This window comes from Euleptes europaea, chromosome 5, assembly GCF_029931775.1.
Source record: "Euleptes europaea isolate rEulEur1 chromosome 5, rEulEur1.hap1, whole genome shotgun sequence".
In the NCBI taxonomy this organism is placed as follows: domain Eukaryota; kingdom Metazoa; phylum Chordata; class Lepidosauria; order Squamata; family Sphaerodactylidae; genus Euleptes; species Euleptes europaea.
Genome location: NC_079316.1, coordinates 25,235,622 through 25,257,465, shown reverse-complemented (window position 1 = coordinate 25,257,465; position 21,844 = coordinate 25,235,622). Strand labels below are relative to the sequence as shown.

General features: G+C 41.3%; 1 protein-coding gene across 1 annotated transcript in view; it reads right to left on the bottom strand.

Moving 5' to 3' along the window:
* Positions 1 to 7,485: 7,485 nt before the first annotated feature.
* Positions 7,486 to 21,844, bottom strand: part of IFT80 (intraflagellar transport 80) — an 83,277-nt gene continuing 68,918 nt past the window's right edge. Inside the window, exons 14-19 of the mRNA XM_056850380.1 lie at positions 19,096 to 19,243; positions 18,415 to 18,586; positions 12,213 to 12,302; positions 11,943 to 12,115; positions 9,892 to 10,015; positions 7,486 to 7,612 (exon numbers count right to left, since the gene is read on the bottom strand). Coding sequence (XP_056706358.1) covers positions 7,499 to 7,612; positions 9,892 to 10,015; positions 11,943 to 12,115; positions 12,213 to 12,302; positions 18,415 to 18,586; positions 19,096 to 19,243 — 821 coding nt within the window. The 3' untranslated portion in view covers positions 7,486 to 7,498. The remainder of the gene's footprint in view (positions 7,613 to 9,891; positions 10,016 to 11,942; positions 12,116 to 12,212; positions 12,303 to 18,414; positions 18,587 to 19,095; positions 19,244 to 21,844) is intronic.

Here is a 21,844-nt window from a genome sequence, read left to right as displayed (position 1 = left end):
TCAGGAGGAGGAGCATAAATCCCTCTCAGATGTTGACATAAAGACCTAAAGGACTAAATATCACTGTTTTGACAGCATGGTGAGTTGTTTGCTGGATGTTCAATGACAATGTAGATATAATGGACATTTCAGAAACCTGGTGGAATGGGGAAAATCAATGGGACACTGTTATCCCTGGATATAAACTCAATAGACAGGACAAGAAGTGACACATTGAGCATAGTGTTGCTCTGTATATCAAAGATAACACTGAGTCAACTAAGCTAGAAAACTTTAGGAGGAGAAATTCCCTCACGGAATAACTATCGATAGGGATACTGAGCCCTAAGGGCTACTTAAAAGTGGGATATACTATCATCCCCCTGACCAAAACCAGGAGGCAAACCTCGAAATGGAGAGGGAATAAGGGTGGATAAAGTGAGCTTTATCTTCCTTTCCCATAATACTAGAATTCTGGTACCCAGTGAACTAACTGGCAAATAGGTTCAGAACGGACAACATGAAGTACTTCTATACAGAATGAGTAAACTATGGAATTCACTTCCACTGTGTGGAAATGGGAGGGGGGGGGAAACCTGCTTCCCATCAGCAGCAAAGCTAGACCAAATACCCAGTGTGGAAGCAACCCAAGAAGTCAACTATGTACACTGAGAATAAGGCCTAAAACTAGATAATGATTGAGATGGGACTTCGAAATATGGAATTTTAAAAAATAATAAAGTGGCTTTTCCCACAAAATGCTGAGAATGCTAGTTCACGGTCAGGACAAAAGAAAGCTAAGTTGACCTTGAGCATTAACAAATCTGAGGTGTGGTTGTGAGGGGCAGGAATTCATATTTTGGTAGAAGGAAAAAGGTGAAGATTGATGGCATGATAGACATTGAAATTATAATATGGTACTTTAAGGAGAAAGCTAACAGTCAAATGACAACGGTTGGACATGATGCCTTCTGCAGTAACCATTTGGGACATACAGTAAATTCATGTAACCAGGTTTTCAACTTCCATTTTTCAGCTACACTTGGGAAATATTATGAACATCACATTACAGCACCACTGTCTTGCCAATTAAATGAGGATTTGATGAGGAAATAGTTGATGTCACTGCAGTCTACACAGATTTAACTGTGTTTGCCATTAAAAGAAAAGGTAAAGGTCCCCTGTGCAAACACCGGGTCATTCCTGACCCATGGGGTGACGTCATATCCCGACATTTCCTAGGCAGACTTTGTTTACAGGGTGGTTTGCCAGTGCCTTCCCCAGTCATCTTCCCTTTACCCCCAGCAAGCTGGGTACTCATTTTACCGACCTCAGAAGGATGGAAGGCTGAGCCAACCTTGAGCCGGCTACCTGAAACCAACTTCCGTCGGGTTCAAGCTCAGAGCTTGGACTGCAGTACTGCAGCTCACCACTCTGCGCCACGGGGCTCTTATGTTTGCCATTAGACATCTGAAAATAGCCAGAATGTTCACTGTAGGATCCAGTAGTCCATTCTGGGACTCTCTGGGTTTCTTTCTTCACATAATTCATTTTTAGAACAAAGATGTAGCAATGGCCACTAGCATAAAGGGTTTAAAATGGATTTATTCATCTGTCGGGTTATATAAGTCACAGGAGTGAAAGTGGGAACCTGTCGGGGGAAAACTGTACTATGGGTGGTAACGGGCCTTTTTTCTAAGCAAGTACATTTGGTCCCTTGCACGGGGCTTCCCATGGCTCAGAAACTGGCTCGTATGTTTGTGTCATCTGTCTTTAAATGTCACTCCTTCCTGCATAAGGTGATTTCCGACCACAGCCCACAATTTGTGGCAAAGTTTTGGAGGGCTTTTCTTAAGTTGGTGGGGGTGGAACAAGGTTTGTCCAGCACTTATCACCCCCAGACTGATGGTCAAACCGAGCAGGTCAACTCTATTAGAATGTTACTTACGTTGCTATGTAAACTACCATCAAGACGATTGGGTGGATCTTTTGCCGTTTGCTGAATATACTTATAATAACTCATCAGTCCACTGGATTTAGCCCTTTTCAGGTCATGTATGGTAAAGACTTCGGTCCTTTGGGAAACGTGAATCTCTCGGGTGGGGAGGCCGATACCAAGGTGGGTGAATGGGTAAACATAGTGCAAAACACCTGGCCCTGGTTGCAAAAGAACCTGGAAAAGGTCAAAAGCCGGTACAAGGCTCAAGCGGACAAACACCGTTCTCCGGGGTGGGACATCAAGGTAGGAGACAAGGTCTACCTGTCCACAAAAAACCTTCGCTCCCCTCGCCCGGGTAAAAAGCTCAGTGAAAAGTATGTGGGGCCCTTCCCAGTGTCTCGGCTCATAAATGACGTCACAGTGGAACTCGATCTTCCCAAGTCTTTGAAAGGTATCTACCCAGTGTTTCATATCAGTTTGTTGAAAAAATATGTGGCTGGCCCCGAGTGGCATCCCGAACCTGCCCCAGGTTCCCCAATGTTGGTTCAAGGTGAAGAACATTTCGAGGTTTCCAAAATTTTGGACACTCGGGTGCGTAGTAAGACCCTACACTACCTGGTACGTTGGAAACATCTGGGGCCCAGTCATGATGAGAGGGTGGCGGAACACCACATAGCTGCCCCCCGCCTGATCCGCCAGTTTCATGAAGCCTATCCTGAAAAGCCTCGTCCATCGTCAGGGGAGGGGCCTTAAGGGGGGCAGAATGTCAGGGTCTTCACTGAACGCAAGATCCTGACGGGCTCTTGACATGAGTGCAGGCCAAGTTCTGGCCACAAGTCAAATCCTTGGTTCCCAGGGCTTGGAAGCTCCTGTGTATACTTCGTTAGTGCCTGTTATCACAGCTGTGGCGTGTTGTGTCTTCGTTCATGGGAAATGCCTATCTCGCTGTTGCCTAGCAATGTTTATCTTACTCTCATCCTAATGTTTTTAAGCAGGTAGCCTATACTTGCTCTCCATTGCTAACCTCGCCTGCCTGCGAGCAGTTCTTTTAATTTGCTTTTTAGCTCCTAATAACATTTTACTGCTTCAGATCTACCTGTCTGGATGAGTATGCTTGAGGGATGCTAGAGGCAAACGCCTGAGACTGACAGAACCTCTGTTCAAACTCTGTATACTTGATTAGTAGATATTGGGCATAAACAACGGGAATGATATCCTCATCACAAGCTTCCCAAGAGCGTCTGGCTGGTTTCGTTAGAGACAGAGTGCTGGACAAAACAGACCTCTGAGCTGACCCTGTAAGGCAATCCTTATGCTTTTACCTTTTGAGCACTTTAACATGAAGATCCAAAGGCACTTTAGTTGCCCACAAAATCCACATGTGGGGGAGACAGAAAGGAGTACATTGTTTCTGCTTATCTCAATTTTTTGATAAAAATTGTACATTTATTAAATATAGATGAGACAATGCCCAAATTACTTCAGTACTGCAAATTATATTATGGGAATCATTTAACATTGCTGTGTTGAAGGCCAAAAGAAATATCCCAGGATCCCATTACTTTTCAGATTTGCCTTATGCTTTGAAAAAGCATTTTGAATTGGCATTATTCCCATTTGAAACAGGGCCTGGAGTGTTTTAGTACTTTAAAAATCTTGCAGGGGTGTGTAATGGCTTGGCATATGCCTAAGGCTCTGACAGCGGGACATAAGTTTTAGGTTCAGATTTTGCTTCTTTCGAATTAAAAAAAATGCAAGCACTGCAGTTTTATTACATCTTCGCTCACAACTGTTTTCTTCAGGAATGTCATAGGTGAAAAATCTCAGAAGCAACGTGAGAATAACTGTACTGTGCAGTAGTGCATTTTAGCTGTGGGAGAAGACATGATAGCAAGACCTAGTTATTGGTACGGAGACAAAACAGCTTAAATATATGTACAAGTCTTTAATGTACAAGTCTTTAATGTACAAAACCTGGGGTTATTGTGGAAACCAATGGCCTTTTCCAAAGTATTGCTGAAATAAAATAGGGCTTTTCCATTTTTTTAAAAGATGACTGGGGGTGGGGGATGGACATGACAGAGTGCTTTAAACATGCACAATGTGGGAAAAAGTGTAGAGAGAACTTCTTCTCCCATAACATTAAAAGTCAGGGGCTCCTAATGAAATTGATGGGCAGTAGGCCAAAGGGAGTACATCCTGCACTGTGTAACTGACTCGTTGACCACAAAATATAGTTTAGGCAGCTACCTTGCGCCTGAACGACACAAGATATTTTGCCACGAGTTAGGTCAGTGTTATCCCAATCCAACTCACATTCCATACAGCCAGACAATAGCTGCCGAGAGCTTACTCCTGAAGCGCTGCTGGTCCCAATTTGGATTGGGATTACAGTACTGGGAGAAGGGCTTCAGCCTTCCCTTGCAACATTTTCCATCCCGAAAGTGCTGCAGGGGTGGAAATTTGTGTGTGTGTGCGGGGGGGGGGGCTGCATATGCAGTATGTGCGCATGCAGCCCCACAAGGGAGCAAATATTGCTCATTGGGCCATTTTGGGTGGGGGAAATGGCATGGTGGGAGGCCAAAATTCTCCCCATGTATTTAAGATTCGGAAGGTTCTTCTGACCTGACTTGTGGCAAAATGTCTCATGTAGTTAAAGGGCTTTAAATGGGGGGGATTAGACAAATGTATAGGGAGGTGAGGAGGGGCGCAGTTGTCTCTCCCGTTTTCTATGTAGTGTGAGGGATAGGATGCAGGTGATCTTGGCAGCATGATCCTTTCCCTCCCCTCTATCTGCTTTACTCTGGCAACTGCCAGGGATTTTCTGTGCAACTTTATTTATTACATATCCTCAAATATATATTTCATCATAGCAAGGGTTTAAATAAACTAAAGCTGAAACGTGCAAGCATCCAAATTCTCCACTCAACAATGTGCCATGCACACTAAAATGCAGAAGATGAATGGCTCTGGATGTTATAAATGTAACAACTGATGTGGCCTCGAAAGATAACAAAGCATGGAATCAATCAAAACCTCCAGTTTCCAACCTGAATGAGTCCATACAGCTCACAGTAGTAAAGAATTGTAAGTGAACAGAAAACAGGCCTCTGAAAACATAGATGAAATATATTTTAAAAACCCTTCGAAAACAAAGCACTTGGGATAAATTTCTGCCCATGCTTCTTGTAATAGGCTGAACTCCCTCAAATGCTTTAAAAGTTAACTGTATTATGATAAATCAGTCCTCTTCAACAATTGCTGCATAGTATGGGTAGCTCTTTCTCACACAAAATGGAGACTGATTTTCTCTGACAGGCACGGGGAAGACACGACTAACGATGAAAAGTACACAAAACCCCCATTCTGATAGCTGAATTGTTCACATGTCCAGGAGTAACAAGCTTTTGAAGACCATGATCTGGCAAATATTTTCAACGGATGCAACAAACTACATAGCATCATTGTTTTGTTGATGTGTGTGTCGATTTTGTGATTTTAGCCATTTGCCCTCCCAACAAATCAGATTTACTGTCATCCATCCATACATCACAGCATTTAAATGGGACTTATCTGTAATTAAATAAGTTAGATGATGTTGCTCTGTGAATACATGCAACAGCTTTCATGGCCAATTTGAGGCTGTGCTGCAATCCAGAATGTGCATTTGGCTTAAAAACATCTTTCTTGGGCTCTCTATATTTCGATAACAATATTCAACAACACATTCCAAGATTGTCTGTCTCCTGTGTAAATGGCCTTAGTTCTTCTTGTAGCTCAGTGCTTTGAGAAACTGCAGTGTTTGCTTGGGTTGCCAGGAGATATATTTGTGCAGGTTCACTGTGCTACAAAAGTCTAATTATTTATACTTCTGTTTAGACTGTACTGTTGGGATTAAGTATACAAGTTAGTTGATAAATTTGTTTTAACTGTATTTTAATTCATTATACAGGAACAGCCCATCTGCCTTGTATAGACTCCGTTTTGTTCATTTTTATACCATTTTGCTCGTGTACTAGTTTTAGTTAGGATATTGTTACAATGGATAGCAGTTGCTTATATATATAAATTTATATTAATTCAATTAAGATCCCAATTAGGTTATATAAGAACAGACTAGAAACAAAAGCCAAAGTACAAATGGCAGGTTTGTATGATTACATTCTACTGTGATAACTCAATTGTGATGATATTCATGAATCCTATTTTGTATATTACAGTAAAAATTCCAGCATTTTCCTTGCTAATAAGCCCACTCAAACTGGCTTTCAGTCATAGTGAAAGCACTGTACTGTCTTGGCAAAAGAAACAAAGCCTACAGTGGTCTCTAATATTTCAAGGTACTATACATTCTTAAAGATAAGGGTTTCGTTAAGTTATTTATAAAAAAAACCTCAATAAAGAATCTGGAATATTTATTAAAAAGTACATTGTTACCACTTACAAGTAGTTAACATTCAAAATAGTAATTTATGTCAAAGTATAAGTATTGTAAAAACATTTCAGCAACCAGGACACAAACAACGCATTCCTGGTATCACTAGTTGTGAGGATACTTAGGTCTACTAAATGGGGCTACACCAGAGAATGTGTTTGAGAATCATTCTAGAAGCCCTGGTAGCGGTGGAGAAATCAAATCTATTTAATAGAAATTACCATAAACTTTCCATCACAAAATACTTTCCTTTTATGTAGCTAGGATATGTGAACCTTTTTTTAAGGCTTCTATTACCTTAAATATTTTTAGGAAATGCAACAATTATTTAAAAAAGGTTTGTACACTACAAAACAGATTGAGTGCTGGATGGATTTCATTGCATTTAGAGAAAAGAGGTTTAAAAAATCAGGCATTCAAGGTGGAATGTTTGAGCTTGTACAGTTGTGTGTAAACAGAAGTTGGTCCAATCATCGATCTTCCCTCACATCGCTTTTTTTGTAATTCTTCATCATTACACTTTTGTTTTATCAGGCTTCATTCTAAATTTAACACTTAAATCTGAAAAATCATTCCCCGCTAGAAATTAAAAGTCCTGTTGAATGTCATGACAGTATTCCTTAGTTAGCAGTTTCAGAACAGCTAACTTGGTGTAGTGCTATCTTAGTTTTGAGGTAGAGATTACACTGCAGCCTGTAAATGAATAAAGATGTGCTATATTAAGCATGCAAATTCTAGGACAACAAATGGTATGCTTTTAAGAGGAACTGTGTACTTGGCTGGACAAAATCTGGACAACCCGATCATTTACTTATGTAAGAAAATACTTCAACTGTTCTACTAACTCAAGACAATTTCCCCCTTAAGATCTGAGAAGCCCAAAGTCAAAATCCTACAGTAACTGAGAGTTGATCCTTCAGCGTCTGCTACATGCACTATTCTGAAACTTCTCACATGAGCATCAGAACTGTATATTCAGAATTCATTCCTGTCAAAAAGATTTTTTTTTTTTTTTTTGCAGGAAAGACTCATGTGCATTTCAGGAGCCAGGCGTTGTTCTCTACCCCATGCTCCCACAAGGCTCACCAGCATGTGGAAGGTGCAAAGCGTGATCAGACCACTTCGTAATGTGATCCGCACGGCACTTAGCGCTGTACGGTTACGCTTGCTCTGGCTGCTGGAGTAGCTGCAACTCGTTCTCGCTCTTTTGCGATTTCCAGCTCTATTTTGGCTTTGATTTTCTCCCAGTTGACTTCAAGCTGCAGAATGGGGGAGAGGAAAGTATCCATTAATCCTAATTAAAGTATAGTCATACAAATTAACCTAACAAGAAATTTGCCAGTTTCCAACATGACAGGGAAGTTAAAAAAACAAAACTAAATCCTGGTACTGTGGCTGAGACCCAAAGAAGCCTGTGTGCAGGTGCAAACCCTTTCAGCGTGCACATGGGAGGTTAGCTGATTTCATTTCTGGTGGCACACTTCAGGGTACCCTAGCCTTAGGGGGGAGGGGCTTGGCAGTGAGTCATATATTTCAGAACCATTACAAGAAAATGACTGTCAAAACCATTGGGCGAAACAGAATTTTGGATCATGGAATGTACCCGACTTTAGCTGGGGCTTGTACTAACTGGTTTGCTGTGTCATCCAAATGCAGAAATCCCAGTTTGTTCTGTAGCACTGCCTCTCCTAGCCTCCTGCACACTGAGAGAGAAACACAGACCCAACTGAAAAAATTGCACCTCTAGTTGCATTCAGCTCTCTGTAGTGTTTTCTAAGGATACTTCCTTCCTTCCCTTTATTTCCTCACCACACACTCCGTCCCTGCTAGTCAGCCTCCCCTGAGAGGAAATTTTAAAAAGCAGTGAAAAGGCAAGGGAAGGAGGAGGGTTCAAAGATTTATTTTGACACAGAGTTTAAAATTCAGGAATTCAATCAAGAGGCTAGACAGAAAGAGGGAGGGGAAGGGAAAACAACCATCTCAAGAGACAGATTTGACCTGCTCTAGATCCCCACTTCTTCCCCTCCCTCCATTTATTGCAGGTGATCAACCAAGCTGCCCTTGCAGCGAGGCTTTGTCAGAAGCGTAGCTATGTAAAGGAGCTTGGGGTATCATCTGGGTATTCTCCTCAGAAATGGACAGGGAAGTAAACAGCAGGCTAAATAAGATTTTGGAAAAAAGTGTGGGCAGTTGTGTATCCATCTGATAAATTAGCCAGGGTTTGTGCAACTAACTGTGGTTTAAGAAAGCTACTTTACAGTGATGTCTGAACATAGCCCATCAACAGATCTTATTCCCACTGACTGAACGCTATGTTCCACATGTTGGTTCTTTATAAACTTTTATGAATTTGAGGATTTATTTCCATCTTTATTTCCATTTTTTGGTAACCAGATTTTTAAGTTTAACTTCAGAAGGAGCTACTAATATAGTAGCACATACTGCAAAATCTAATGTATGAAGTCATCACAATTAACTGTTAAAAAGAGTATCAGATATTTACCAGTGAAATTTATGGAATGGATGGAACCATTCTTTACCACAGTCTGGTCCATCTTCACCACAATCTGAGGTGTAGTTTCTTACCAAAACTCAGTCCTTTGTTTTATTAGAAATAATAAATGGCCAGGATTCAAATAGTGGTGAAACGTCTTAACCTGACATGTTATGGGAACCAGTGAAAAAAATATTTGCCAGCAGGGTACATAGTAAGTCTTTGCATGAGCCTAAATTGTTCTTTGGATTCCAGCCTAGAACTTCCCCTGCTTGTTCATGTGCTAAGTCTGCCCTTCCATCAAAGAAGGCACAAATAACAGCTGTGACTTCAGAGCCAACCGTGGCCTCCCTCTGCCACAATGGTTTTATGTTGTTTTGGAGGCTGCTGAGATCCATTATAGTACAGTCAAAACTTTCCAGATGCTACTAGCCAAGCAGGTCCCACAGGCTGCTTTTCTAAGTCTCTATCTCTGTTATACAGACGAAGCATAAGAATTATGAGGAGGATTGCCAAAAGCTGCATATGATTTTCAGATAATGTTCATTATACCTTACCAAAGATTGCCCTTTTCTGAAAGGTACTGGTGCTTTTGGAGTGCTGGTCCCACAGGATGCAGCACTGGAACAGGTTAAGACGGCATCTTCTACTGGACCAACTTGTGCTAGTGAAACCACAACCACAAGGGAGGGCATCTTGGCCATCTTCTGGGCACTGGGGTGTGTGGGGAAGTAGTTGTGAATTTCCTGCATTATGCAGGGGGTTGGACTAGATGACCCTGGTGGTCCCTTCCAACTCTATGATTCTAGCTTAAAAACTTCAGCAATTAAAACAAACCCTCACTGTAATTTGCTTCTCTTCCCTCTCTTCTACATCGATATTACCAGCTGTATAATAGATACACAGCATGGTTGTCAAGACCATTAGGGGACATATCCTGACATACTTTGGCTCAGCTCTGTATAACACTAGAATTATGCCTCAAAACGTCCTGAAAAGTAAAAGATAATAAATTGTGAAATTCGAGTTCTGCAGAATACTTGCCCCTTCTGCATACTGCAAAAATCGCTGATTCGTTTCTTTTTTACCAAAGTCATCCAAGAACTTCTGTCTGTAAGCCAGAACTGTGTCAACGTGCGTCTTGTGTTTCACAGCGAGTTCTAGCGCTCTAGAAGAAAATAATAATGAGCTCATCAGGCTGAACTCAGAAACTGGCTTTATTACAAATGCCTGGGTTACAAAAAAAAATGCTGTACGAGTGACTGCACTCGTGGACTGCACTGGTGGAAAGTTTTCCTGACATAAAGCAACAAGAAACCTAGCATTAGTACTGGCAAAGCTGATGGGCCAGACACATTTTTATGAAGTATGTCACGAGAAGCAGTTATATGTTTCTACTGAACTTACAGTGCTGCGAAAAAACTGAAATTTACGTTTTCTGTTGACTACAGTACTCTCAGAAAGACCATGCCATCATTTTAAAGCAATATTACTATCATCAAGTTTAAAGAAAGATTCATGCATCTGTGGGCAGTCTAGTATAACATGCAATGGACTACTGTGGTCTCACTGGGGAAGTATTACTAGATTTTAACTTGTACCATCTGGGATCCACTGTGTGTATCAACCCGATGGTTCCAATATACATAAGGAGCTTTGCATGAACAGAGTCTGAACCATTTGCTTCAGTGTACATGCAACAGTAACATACAAATATGGCTTTCTCCAACTGACATGAATGGGAAGCACCTGCTCATACAGAGCTCCCTAACCATGAACCTTGGATTGGAAATTTTTAGTGAATCACTTCTGCCCTTAAAACCCCCCCAAAAACTACTACAACATGAAAGCCAGGGGAATGAAGCTTAGAGAAAAGAGGCTGAGCGGCTCACCTAAATTTGTGAATTTGTGGAAGAAATGACATTTAAAACAATGACTTCCTAATTCTCTTAGAGGGAAATCTTAAGCAAGTCTACTCAAAATTCTACTCAGTTTGTTCAGTGGGACTTGCTCCTGGGAAAGTGTTCTTAAGATTGCTTTGTTAGTGTGGTACTACACAACTAAGTCACATTTCTGGTCTCCAGGCACTGGGAGGGGAGGGTTGCCAATTGCCCGCTTCTGATGGTGGAACCCCTGCTGATGCTCCCTGTCCCCCCACCAGTGCTCAATGGGGCAGTGGCAGAAAAGTGGGAGGGGGACAGAGTCACACAATATTATTTCCAGCTAAAAAACGAGAAGTGATGTCACAACATTGCACAATGAGGTGATGTCACTTCCAGTTTTCCAGCCAGAAATGACATAAATGCATCACAATGCTGTTCTTGTTTGTCTGTGGCCCCCAATCCTTTTGCTGGTTGCTAGCAAATGGTTAGCAATCCTAGGGAGAGGACAATTTGAGGGGAAGTAGTAGTAAACCAGGGAAGGTTTCAGGAAAGGTACAGAATATCAATAAATAATAAAAAAATTCTGAAAATCAGGAATATGAGGGCTTGGAAAGATGTAGTAGGCCAGGAATCTGAAGAAGTGTTGACAAACATAATGGCCCGGACCTTAGTTCCATGTGCCCACTGGGGTTTGGGGCATTTGCCTGAGCAACAGATCTCCCTGCAGTAGAGGAACCATTTTTGAAACAAGAAAGCTTCAAAAGCAGTTTAGCATAGGGCATGGATATCTGGTGTTCAACATACAATAAAATAATTTCATTTTGGTACCAGCCAGGCCCTGGACTCACCTAAAGTAGCTTTTTGAATCCCAGCCATTCTACATTAATATTACCAGCATCAGACTCAGTCTGATCTTTATTTAAAGCCAAATGAAAGAATAAGTGACCTACACTGGTGACTTAATTCTAAATTATTATTTTTTTAAAAATCACAAAACCAGATTTTCTTCAATATAGTTTCAACATTAATTCTGAAAGAAAATGTTTGGTTTGGGGGCAGGGAGTGGGGCAGGGAATATTTTCTCAAATATTTGGGCTACTATTAACAATTTTGGTTAATAAAAGTAGGCAACAAAGGCCTAACAGAACAATGGAAAATAAAGTTACCGTTACAAACCTCTAACATCAGTAGCATCTATAAGAAATATTCTACCTTTCCCAGTTGTAAAGGTTAATATTGACTTGAATAGCTTGGTAAACAAGGCCAGCTTGAAGAAGCAGCATTTCAGCATCCTGTACGTTTCCACTGAAAAGCAGGATATGAGCCAACTTTGATTCTTTTGATGGAAGATCTTTGATGGAACTGATGTACTGAACCTTGTCTATCTGTTTTTAAAAATATGCAGACGTTACAAGAAAATTAGTGCGTTTGAAGTAACAAATCTGCTTTGGTTAAAAATAAAGTTAATCCCCATTTTCTTACCTCACCAATGGATGCGTAGGCTATTTCTGCTGTATCCATATCCTTACTGGCAACTGCCATAGCTGCTAAACATGCCCACAAAGTTTGATCCTAAAAATGCAATCAATATATTAAGATTAAGACAATACTCTTACATTAATACAAGTATTCCTTTCCAACCAAATAAAGATGAGTTGACCTTCACTAATGAGTGGCGGACTCTAATCTGAAGAACCAGGTTTGATTCCCTGCTTCTCCACATGAAACCTTCTGGGTGACCTTGGGCCAGTCACAGTTCTCTCCAAACTCTCTTAAGTCCATACGGAGGCAAGCAATGGCAAACCCTCTCTGAACATCTCTCGCCTTGAAAACTCTATGGGGTCGCCATAAGTCAGCTGTGACTTGACGGCACTTTCCACCATCAATATCACTTCATGGTTTCAGAAGTGGTTTCCCATGAGACCATTTGCTTCCACGTTATGGGCATGATCCAGTCATTAGTAATTACTTACAAATCCACTGTTTTAAAGAGGTGAACAAACATGTCTTAAAATGGTTTAGCTTTTTTTTGGGGGGGAGGGCTAGAGTTCCTTGGTTGAAGCTATATTAACAGCATATTCAATATATGGATATTCTGGATGAAAAACTCCTTTTGGCAACAGTTGTTACCCAAATCGAGATACCTTTGTCAGGGCCATAATGTGCAAAAGCATCCCCCTGCTTCCATGGAATAAACACATGTATTTTGGGCACCTATATCCATGGGATCTTTAGCCTATGTATACAAAGGCCCAGATTCCAATCAAAAAATGAGGGGAAATAATCTCTTAAACACAAGGAGTTTTATTGTATAAACCAGCAAACGAGACCAAATTAAGCTATGGAGTACAGAAAAAGCAACAATGAAAATTATAGACTGGAAAAAGCAATGTGGTAAATAACACACAAAAACCTTTCCCTAGAAAAGCTGCCTGCTTATAGGGGGAATAATAAGCCTATAAAAAAAGAGACACATAAGCTTGTCCTGAAGAGAAACTGTCTGTGGCAGTGATGAAGCTGCTTCAGGAAGTGAAATTGACCAGGCAGGGGAGGGTAGTATAGCGGCAGGTCGATGGAGTAGAAAGTTGAGATTGGAGAGAAGAAGGGCCAACCATAAGTTTGGGGTAACAGGATAAATCCAAAATCGGGCTACGAAAATTGGGGGCTTTTTATACCTTTTGGCCTGGGATGAGGAGGGGAAGGGGTGCTGGCATTGGAATGTGGTGATAATAAAAATGCAATCTTTCGAAGATGAGCAAGCCTGAAAAGAAACCCTTTGTCTATGTGGTTCTTCCTTTTGCCTGGAGACAAAGGATTCCCAGGGGGAATTTGGAAGTTAGATATGGCTGGAACCTTCTTGTCCAGTCGTTTAGATAGCTGAGAAATTGCTGGAATTGGCCCATTGCTTATAGCTTTGGAAATCTGAGTCGTTCGTTGAGATAAAATCATCTGGGATGAGGCTCTGAGGTCCTTGGGGGGAAATGGCCCTCGAATGAAACCCTCTTAGGGTGGGTTTCACGCATGATTGACAGAGGAACTGCCCGGCATTTTGTGGCATGACTCAATGCCCTTTGATATAACTCTAATTCAGGTTCCAGCTGTCATTTCTAGGCCCACACTCAGGCGTACTCATGTACAGAAATGGGGGAACAAGGCATGACAAAAATGGGGGTCCCCGGGGGTGAGGGTCTTGTGGGCATCAAAGTGCAAAGACATTTCATGAGTAAACTCAGCAAAAACAACCTAGAGATATTGAGGTTTTAAAATTGTTACACTGTGAGCCAGGATGATTAATTAAAAATAACTGTTTACAGTTCAAGAGCACCCTGGACTGCTACGCAAAGATTTATACACCTATACAGTCACAGTCACCGAAACAGAATCTGCTTTTTGTCACCCTCTCCCAGTTTGTTTCCTTAAATGAGTAGATAACATATTTTATTTGGTACATTTTCGCTCCACCTTTCTGCTTTCAAGAGCACTTGAGGTCATAATCGAATAGCTATAATTTATTCCAAATACAGAAGCAGAGATGTAAATGGGTATCATAGAAGCATACACTCAATATATGAAAACACTTCCAGTGAATACTGTGATCCTGATCAAGCATCATTTATATGCTCTTCAGGGCTAGTACAGTCCTCACTACTGTGCAGAATTGCCAGTTTAGTAAACGTTTGTAACTGGGTTTTATAGTTTTCTGTACTTGTAACAAATTAAAAACCTTAGAAAAACAACTCTGAAGCTTAAACTTATAAATGATCACATTTCCCCCCTAAGGGGCTTTTCTGTATCTATCATCATTTCCTTTTGTTTTAAAATAAAATGGAATATTGTATCATTTTCAGAGGGCGATCCAATTTTAAGAGAATTGTCCTGCCTCTCCTCTTTTCAGTTTCTTATTTCTGGACCCCTGCACAGCACTGTGATGACTCTGTGAGACAGACGGTCAGAAATCCAATAACCAGTCAAAACAACTTAACTACATAACAGCCCCTTCCCCAAATCCTTGCTTGCTAATTGTGCAAACTTTCAATTAATTTTTGACACAGTTAAGAACAGGAGCTAATTTTCACTACTTCACCACTGAACCTTGCGATTATTTCAGCACTTCTCCAGACCATCATTTTTCCATGTTCTCATCCAAACTATTTCTGGAAGATTTTCCAGAATGTAGCAAGTTGTGATTTGGAGATGTTTCATTATCTAACAAATTAACAAAATGTGCGCTTTGTTCTGATTTTAACCATTTAGGGATGGGAGAAGGAACACTTCTACAATTTTATTTTCTTTCTGAAACATAAGCAGGAAAAAAGTTGAAACCAGAAGAGAGAAAAGGGGTCAAAAATTAGGAATAAAAAGAGCTTTGGAATTGTTTAAACATATTCCTTCTTAGCTATTTATAGTACAAGGGATGTATTTATTTAGCTTATTGGTATGCCACTCTTCCTCGAAGGAACTCAAGTTATCCAATTATATCCTCACAACGATCCTGTGAGGTGGGTTGGGCTGAGAGACAGTGATTTGACCAAAGCCATCTATGGAACTTCACGGCTGAGAAGGGATTTTAACTCAGGCCTCCCAATCCCAGCGCAACATTCTACACCATACTGGCTTAGGTAGAACCACACACACACACTATTTTAACAAATAAGCAGGAAAGAGAATTAATGTTAAAGAACCTCATTAAGGACATATAGTTGCAAACAATGGAAAGAAAATTAGTATTAATAACCTTCAATTTAAAAGTTACACATTTAGATAGGACATTATAGTGAAATTACTTGATGTAATCTTGGTGTAACAACATAAGCATAATCTGTTTTGTCTAACACAGCAATGCATTTAACATAACAGACAAACATCAATGACATTGGTATTTTCTTTTTATTCAGCCCACTTCATCAGATGCATAAACCACCATGCACTTTTCCTGCATCTGACATAGTGAGCTCTGGTCTTGAAACTTTATGCCACAATAAATAGATTGTGTCTTTAAGGTACCAAAAGATTCTCTGAGTTGATTTCAAAGTTTCTGTTTCACTAATGGTGGAGGCTTCCACCATCACAACAAGCCTTCTGCTGGTAGAACATGCCTCTTACACTGGTGCAAGGCTCCTTAGGTTGCAGGAAGGCTCCCCGGTTATTTGGAGGAGGGAGCTGCAACAGACTTAACATGGCTAGCCCTTTGGAATCTGTGAGCATGAACTGGACTGGGAGGAAGAAACGGCCCTGGAAAAGGGTCCTCAAAACACACAACCCCGGGAGGAGGAAGGGAGAAGGAGATAGCCTGCTGGCTGGCCAGACACATACCTTGCACAGTTCAGCACACAGAATAACAGAATCATAGAGGTGGAAGGGGCCATACAGGCTATGCAGTCCAACCCCCTGCACAATGCAGGATCAGCGGAGAGCATCCCTGATAAGTCTTCGTCCAGCCACTGCTTGAAGATTGCAACTGCGGGGGAAGCTTGCCAGTTCCCTAGGCAGCAGATTCCACCGCCGAACTACTCGCACTGTAAAAAAATTTCCCTAATATCCAGCCAGTACTTTTCTGCCCCTAATTTATTCCCATTATTGCAAGTCCTAACCTCTGCTGCCATCGGGAACAGCTCCCTGCCCTCCTCTGTGACAGCTCTTCAAATACTTAAAGAGAGCAATCATGTCCCTCCTCAACTTCCTCTTCTCCAGACTGAACATTCTCAAGTCCCTCAGCCTTTCCTCTTAGGGCTTGGTCTCTAGGCCCCCGAACATCCTCGGCCTTCCCTTCTGCAACCACTCCATTTTGTCCACATCCTTTTTAAAGCGAGGCCTCCAGAACTGCACATGGTATTCCAGGTGCGGCCTGACCAATGCGGACTATGACATCTTGTGATTTGGATGTTATAACTCATGGCTCTGCTGGGTGCCTTCATCTACATGCTGTCCATGGCCCATTCAGGCTGGGTACAGCCATCTGAGCGCCACCTTCACCAGGCTGCACACGGCTTGACTGAGCTGACTGCTGCTTTTCCACCCCCGAGCTGCACCAGTCCAAGCAGGGGGGCATGGGGGGCAGCCAGGCCTTGGCTAGTGGCTCTAATGGTCCCTGGCATGAACCGAATTGACCTACGTTTCTACTGCTAATTTCAATTGCACTATTTACAATTAAGAGTTTGGGGATTGTGGCCCATCTACATATTAACTTTACAGAATTAACAACAAAAAATTCTGAAATGAGTTTCCCTTCTGAATCATCTGAAAATCAATCAGAATAATGTAAGAATCCTTTACATTGTGCTAAACAGAAGAAATCTTTAAAGAGATCACGATAATGTTTGGGGAAGGGTAACTCAGTGGTAGAGCATCTGCTTGGCATGCAGAAGGTCCCAGGTTCAATCCCTGGCATCTCCAGTTAAAGGGACTAGGCAAGCAGGAGGTGATGTGAAAGACCCCTGCCTGAGACCCTGGAGAGCCACTGCCAGTCTGAGTAGACAGAACTGACTTTGATGGACAAAGGGTCTGATCCAGTATAAGGCAGCTTCATGTGTTCATGTGACTCACCTCATCTGCTGTGGTTGATTATGTTACCAGAAATAAATTGGGGAGCGGAGTGAAATGAAAGATTAAAAAAAAACTTTTTAACTAAATAAGGCTGCCCTGTAAATAGTCAAAGGGCAGTCACTGCCCCCCTGCTCTGCTGGCCCTGCATTCCTCCTTCCCACCTGCAGCAAGGCTACTTACTCCTCTATCGCAATTTAATGATCTCATGAAGCTGTATTCGTATCAGAAAGGAGCCAAGACAAGCAGCCAGCACAGTGTTGCATGAGCCCCTTTCTCCTGTGTTCTTAAAAGTCTACTGGCCAAACAAAAACAGGATGCACAGTATTATGGTGTCCGCCAAGCCAGCGTTTAAAGAGCCAAGAGAGGCACCTAGGATACAGCTTGAGTAATATGTGGGCAGCCAGACAGAGTTCATATGGAGAAGAGGTCAGTTGCTATCCGACAATTGGCATGCTGCATCAATAAGAGCAACACAAATGGGGTGGATAGACAGATAATACATGGATAGATACAGAAAATATGTTTTCAGGGGGAATTCAATTCTTTAGCAATAGGGGACTCTTCGCATGAAAAAATCCACTTTGTTATTTCTTAATAAAAAATACACAGTAAAGTATTTGATGCCTAGAAAAGGAAAAACATCGTCGTCACTATCATCATCATCTTGCTTTTATGACACTGGCCTACCTTAGTAATTCCATTTTTTATGATTAGTTGTTTTCTAACTGTAATCCTAGACCTATTGCCCTGTGGTTATTGTTTGTTTTATGATGTCTGGTCTATCTCCATTTTACACTGTGTAATTCATCTTGACTCTCAGTGAGAAAGGAAGAGTATAAATAAAACAATACATAAATAAAATAATTATTACTATTGGCCTGATGCAGAAAAAAAGGATAGAAATCTTTTGTCATGTTTCTGAACAGCAGGTTTGTTACAGCACCATCGCAAGCAGTTTCTGAGAGGGGATTTTCAAAAGCATCTTGTGACAGTATTGCCTTTGCTGTCTGCAGAGGGGTGGGGTGGAAGGAGGACACAGAAGTCTAACAAGTTCTTGTTTCAGAACTGAAAAAATCGCTACTCCTACGTGTGTAAAAAAAAAATCACAAAAATGAACTTTGCTGCAGAATTTGATATTTACCTTAACAAAGCGACACAGTCTGATGGCATCTTCCCATTTTGGACTGCTCACATATTCATGAAGTATGGCTGGATAAGGCGAAATATTCATGTGAACGAGTGAGCCATCAGCTCTTCTGATAGTTATTTGACTTCCAACAAAACTCACAATCTGGGGATTTTTACTAAATTCACTGTTGAAACAAAATAATTATTAGAGATCAGAAAATTGTTTTGAGAAGAAACATAGTCTAATTTGAATTTCTGAGCTTTACATCAGAGTAGCTCAAGCCAATGTCTGTAGGGTGGAGCTTCATATTAACAACTAGCCTAAAGGCAGCTAGTGCAAAGAGCAATCCTAAGTAGGTCTACTCAGAAATCCCATTTTATTCAATAGTGCTTACTCTTAGGATTATAGCCTAACCCAACATTAAAATCATATTAGTTAAGCAGTGATCTGCAGCTAGCTGGGGAAAAACTGGTAGCTGATAACTTGAGGCTAAGAGATGTGAAGTGGAGTTTGTGCTGAGAGTAATCCAAACAAAGCCCCTATTTCAAATTAAAGAAAAACCACCCTCCATTATACCGTAATGTAATTGCACTTATGCATGCCATGCTGTGGAACCCCAATGGCTGAACTGGAGAAAGTTTTGGTAGTGGAGGGTAATAATTAATAAGCACTAGCCATAAAAATAAACAATACCTTGCATCTTTTTCATAGAGGGTTTTTGACAAGAGATCTTTGTCTACATACACGACACTGGGATAATACCAGACTGTAAACCGTGTATCTTGAAGTCCACAAAGTATGTTGCACGTGTCATTCCACGCCAAAGTATGCACCATTGTTCCTTAACAAAAAGTAAGAACATCTGGCTTTATGGCACTGCAATACAGGAGAAGCATCAGGAGCTTCAGCCTCCCTTGCCAAGGAAACATTAGCCCAGTTGTGCATTCTATGCAAAACAACATTCATGTTTGAATTTTCATAAAATATAATTTGTGCCCTGAAAGATTAAAATACAACCAACAAGCATAAATCCTGAAGACTTCATGGACAGGTCTTTGCTTTAGCTGTCTCTGGGGTGAGTTCTCTGAAACGTCCTCTCACAAGGGGTGCTATGACGCACCCCTACCCTTTCAACCACTTCAATATCCCACTCTCTCAGCCTGTCTGTATATGCTGAGGGAAAAGCGTTGGCCTGAGTACATTTGTGAGGAGATTATTTTCCTTCTCCTCCAATCCCACACCAGTATTTACCTCAGAGAGAAATATGACACAAGAGGCTTTTTAACTTAAACAGACAAAACAGGGAAGTTTATTGAACAGAACTCACAGAGATTGATTTTCAAGGAAAAGGCAGAAATTGGAGGGAAAACTCAAAGTCAGGATTATCTACATAAGATTACTTCAGAGAGATATCTTAGATGTTTTCTTCACTCAAGTTCCTTCAGTTCTTAGTTTCACGCTTAGTTCTGTCCCTCAGAACTGTTACTCAGATTCAGACTCTCAGACTCTGTCCCCAGCCTAGGTCACAGGAGCAAAGGAAATTTGAGTTCCTTTCCCTCCTCAGAGAACTCACAGAAGTTTGGGGAAATATCCAAAATCCCTCTTACAGTTCTCTCCCTGATTACCCCACACCAGTGGCTGTAATCCTCCACACCTCCCTGCTACCGGAATAGCTCTACCTCAGAGACTAATTCCCCTTGTGACCTGAGAATGGGTCCTCTCTAGCCCAATTCTCACTCCTGTCACTACCACAGGTTGTGTGTGTGTCAATAGCTTTGGCTTTCACAGAACCCCTCAGGTTCGCAGAGTACAGTCTGGCTTCCGCTCAGTCTCGCTACCAAGCTTCCAATCTGTCACAGCCTTCTCTGGCCGGTCCCGAGCTTCGACTCCTTTCACAGCCTCCTATCCAGGCTGGGTCCCAAGCTTTGAATGCTTTGTGTCTCTCAGAGCTCAGAGTGTCAGCTCCCTGTGGCTCCGCCCACTCTTGGTCTGTCAGCTCTTGCTGCAAATTAACTCCTTATCCGTCACAGGTGCCATTCAGTGGAGATCTATTGATCCCTAAGCACTCTGTTTGGGCTGCCCAGAGCCCTCCAACTGGGGCTTTATGCAACAGCGTTTGTAGTGCGCTCTACCTGATACAACGCAACAGGGCCTTCTTGCCCTGGCTTCTCCAGCAAACAGATTAGGAAAACATCAACCCTTCAGTTTTCAGATGCTAGAAAGACTCTATGCTTCACAGTGTGACTGGTTTTGTTGTTTCACTGGTTTTAATAATTTTTAGTGTTTACTGGGTACTTTTATGTTACACACCGCTTAGAGGCATTATAGCTGAAAGGCAGTACAGAAATAACCTAATAAATAATACTCATCACTGTTTCTTTCACCGTGAACAGTACTCTGACCATAGTTCTGTTGGCTTCTTTTAAACTTACTTTTTGACAATGCTGTGCAAATTTTAGCTACAACATAGTGAAATTTTTGGGCAAATCTTCAGTGTCTGTATTTTAAAATATACCTAAAATATATATCAGCAACTCTGCCGAGTACTCTAACATGGCATCTGTTCACAAGAAGGATTTCCTTATTACTATCCAAATAATTCTCATGTAAACTCTTTCCTCGGAAACCAATAAATGTGTCCAATGTACACACAGCCATGGTGCGAAATAGTTTGCCTGCTTTATTTAATCTGCCAGTTCTCATTATAAGTATACACAGCTTCTGAGTATCTGCTCTTTACTTGTGCAGTATAAACCGGAAAGTCATGTTACACATTTGTGAAAACTCTTTGCACTTTGAAAATTAAACCTTCATGTGTTATTGCCTTCCTAACAAAGCACTCTCGAGCATACAAAGGAACAGCTCGAAACGCAAAGAGTTATGACATTACTACATTCAGATTTTAGGGCTGTTCTCTGTAAAATATAGTGACATCAGTTTAAATGTCAACACTATTTTATTGCCGATTGTTTTATAAAAGGCACTGAGCTTGTTCATTTATCAACTATGAAGTGATTCACAGATGTTATAAATTACTTCTGCCATTGGCTGTACTGCAGACATACTTCTTACATCTGTGCTTCCAAAAAATGTTTGCCAAGCAAACTACTGGAATTTTATCTTTGCATGATGCTAACCTGCATATACCAGTCACTATGGGTTGTTTTCAGTGCTACCTCTGTGCCTGGGGCCTCTTCAGCATGGCTTTCCCCCATTTTACTAATGCAGAACTGAGATCATGTGGGAGAGGCCTCTGACACATCTACTTGCTACAGAAGCTTTGTTCGTGCAAACCACAGGATGAGGTGACGATTAAAAAAAAAGAGAATTAGATACATTCATGGAGCAAAGTTCTATTAACAGCTATTAGCTAAGACAGATAAATGGCATCTCAGATGAACTTGCTGGGGGCAAACAATGAGAAGGGTCTTGCCTGCATTTT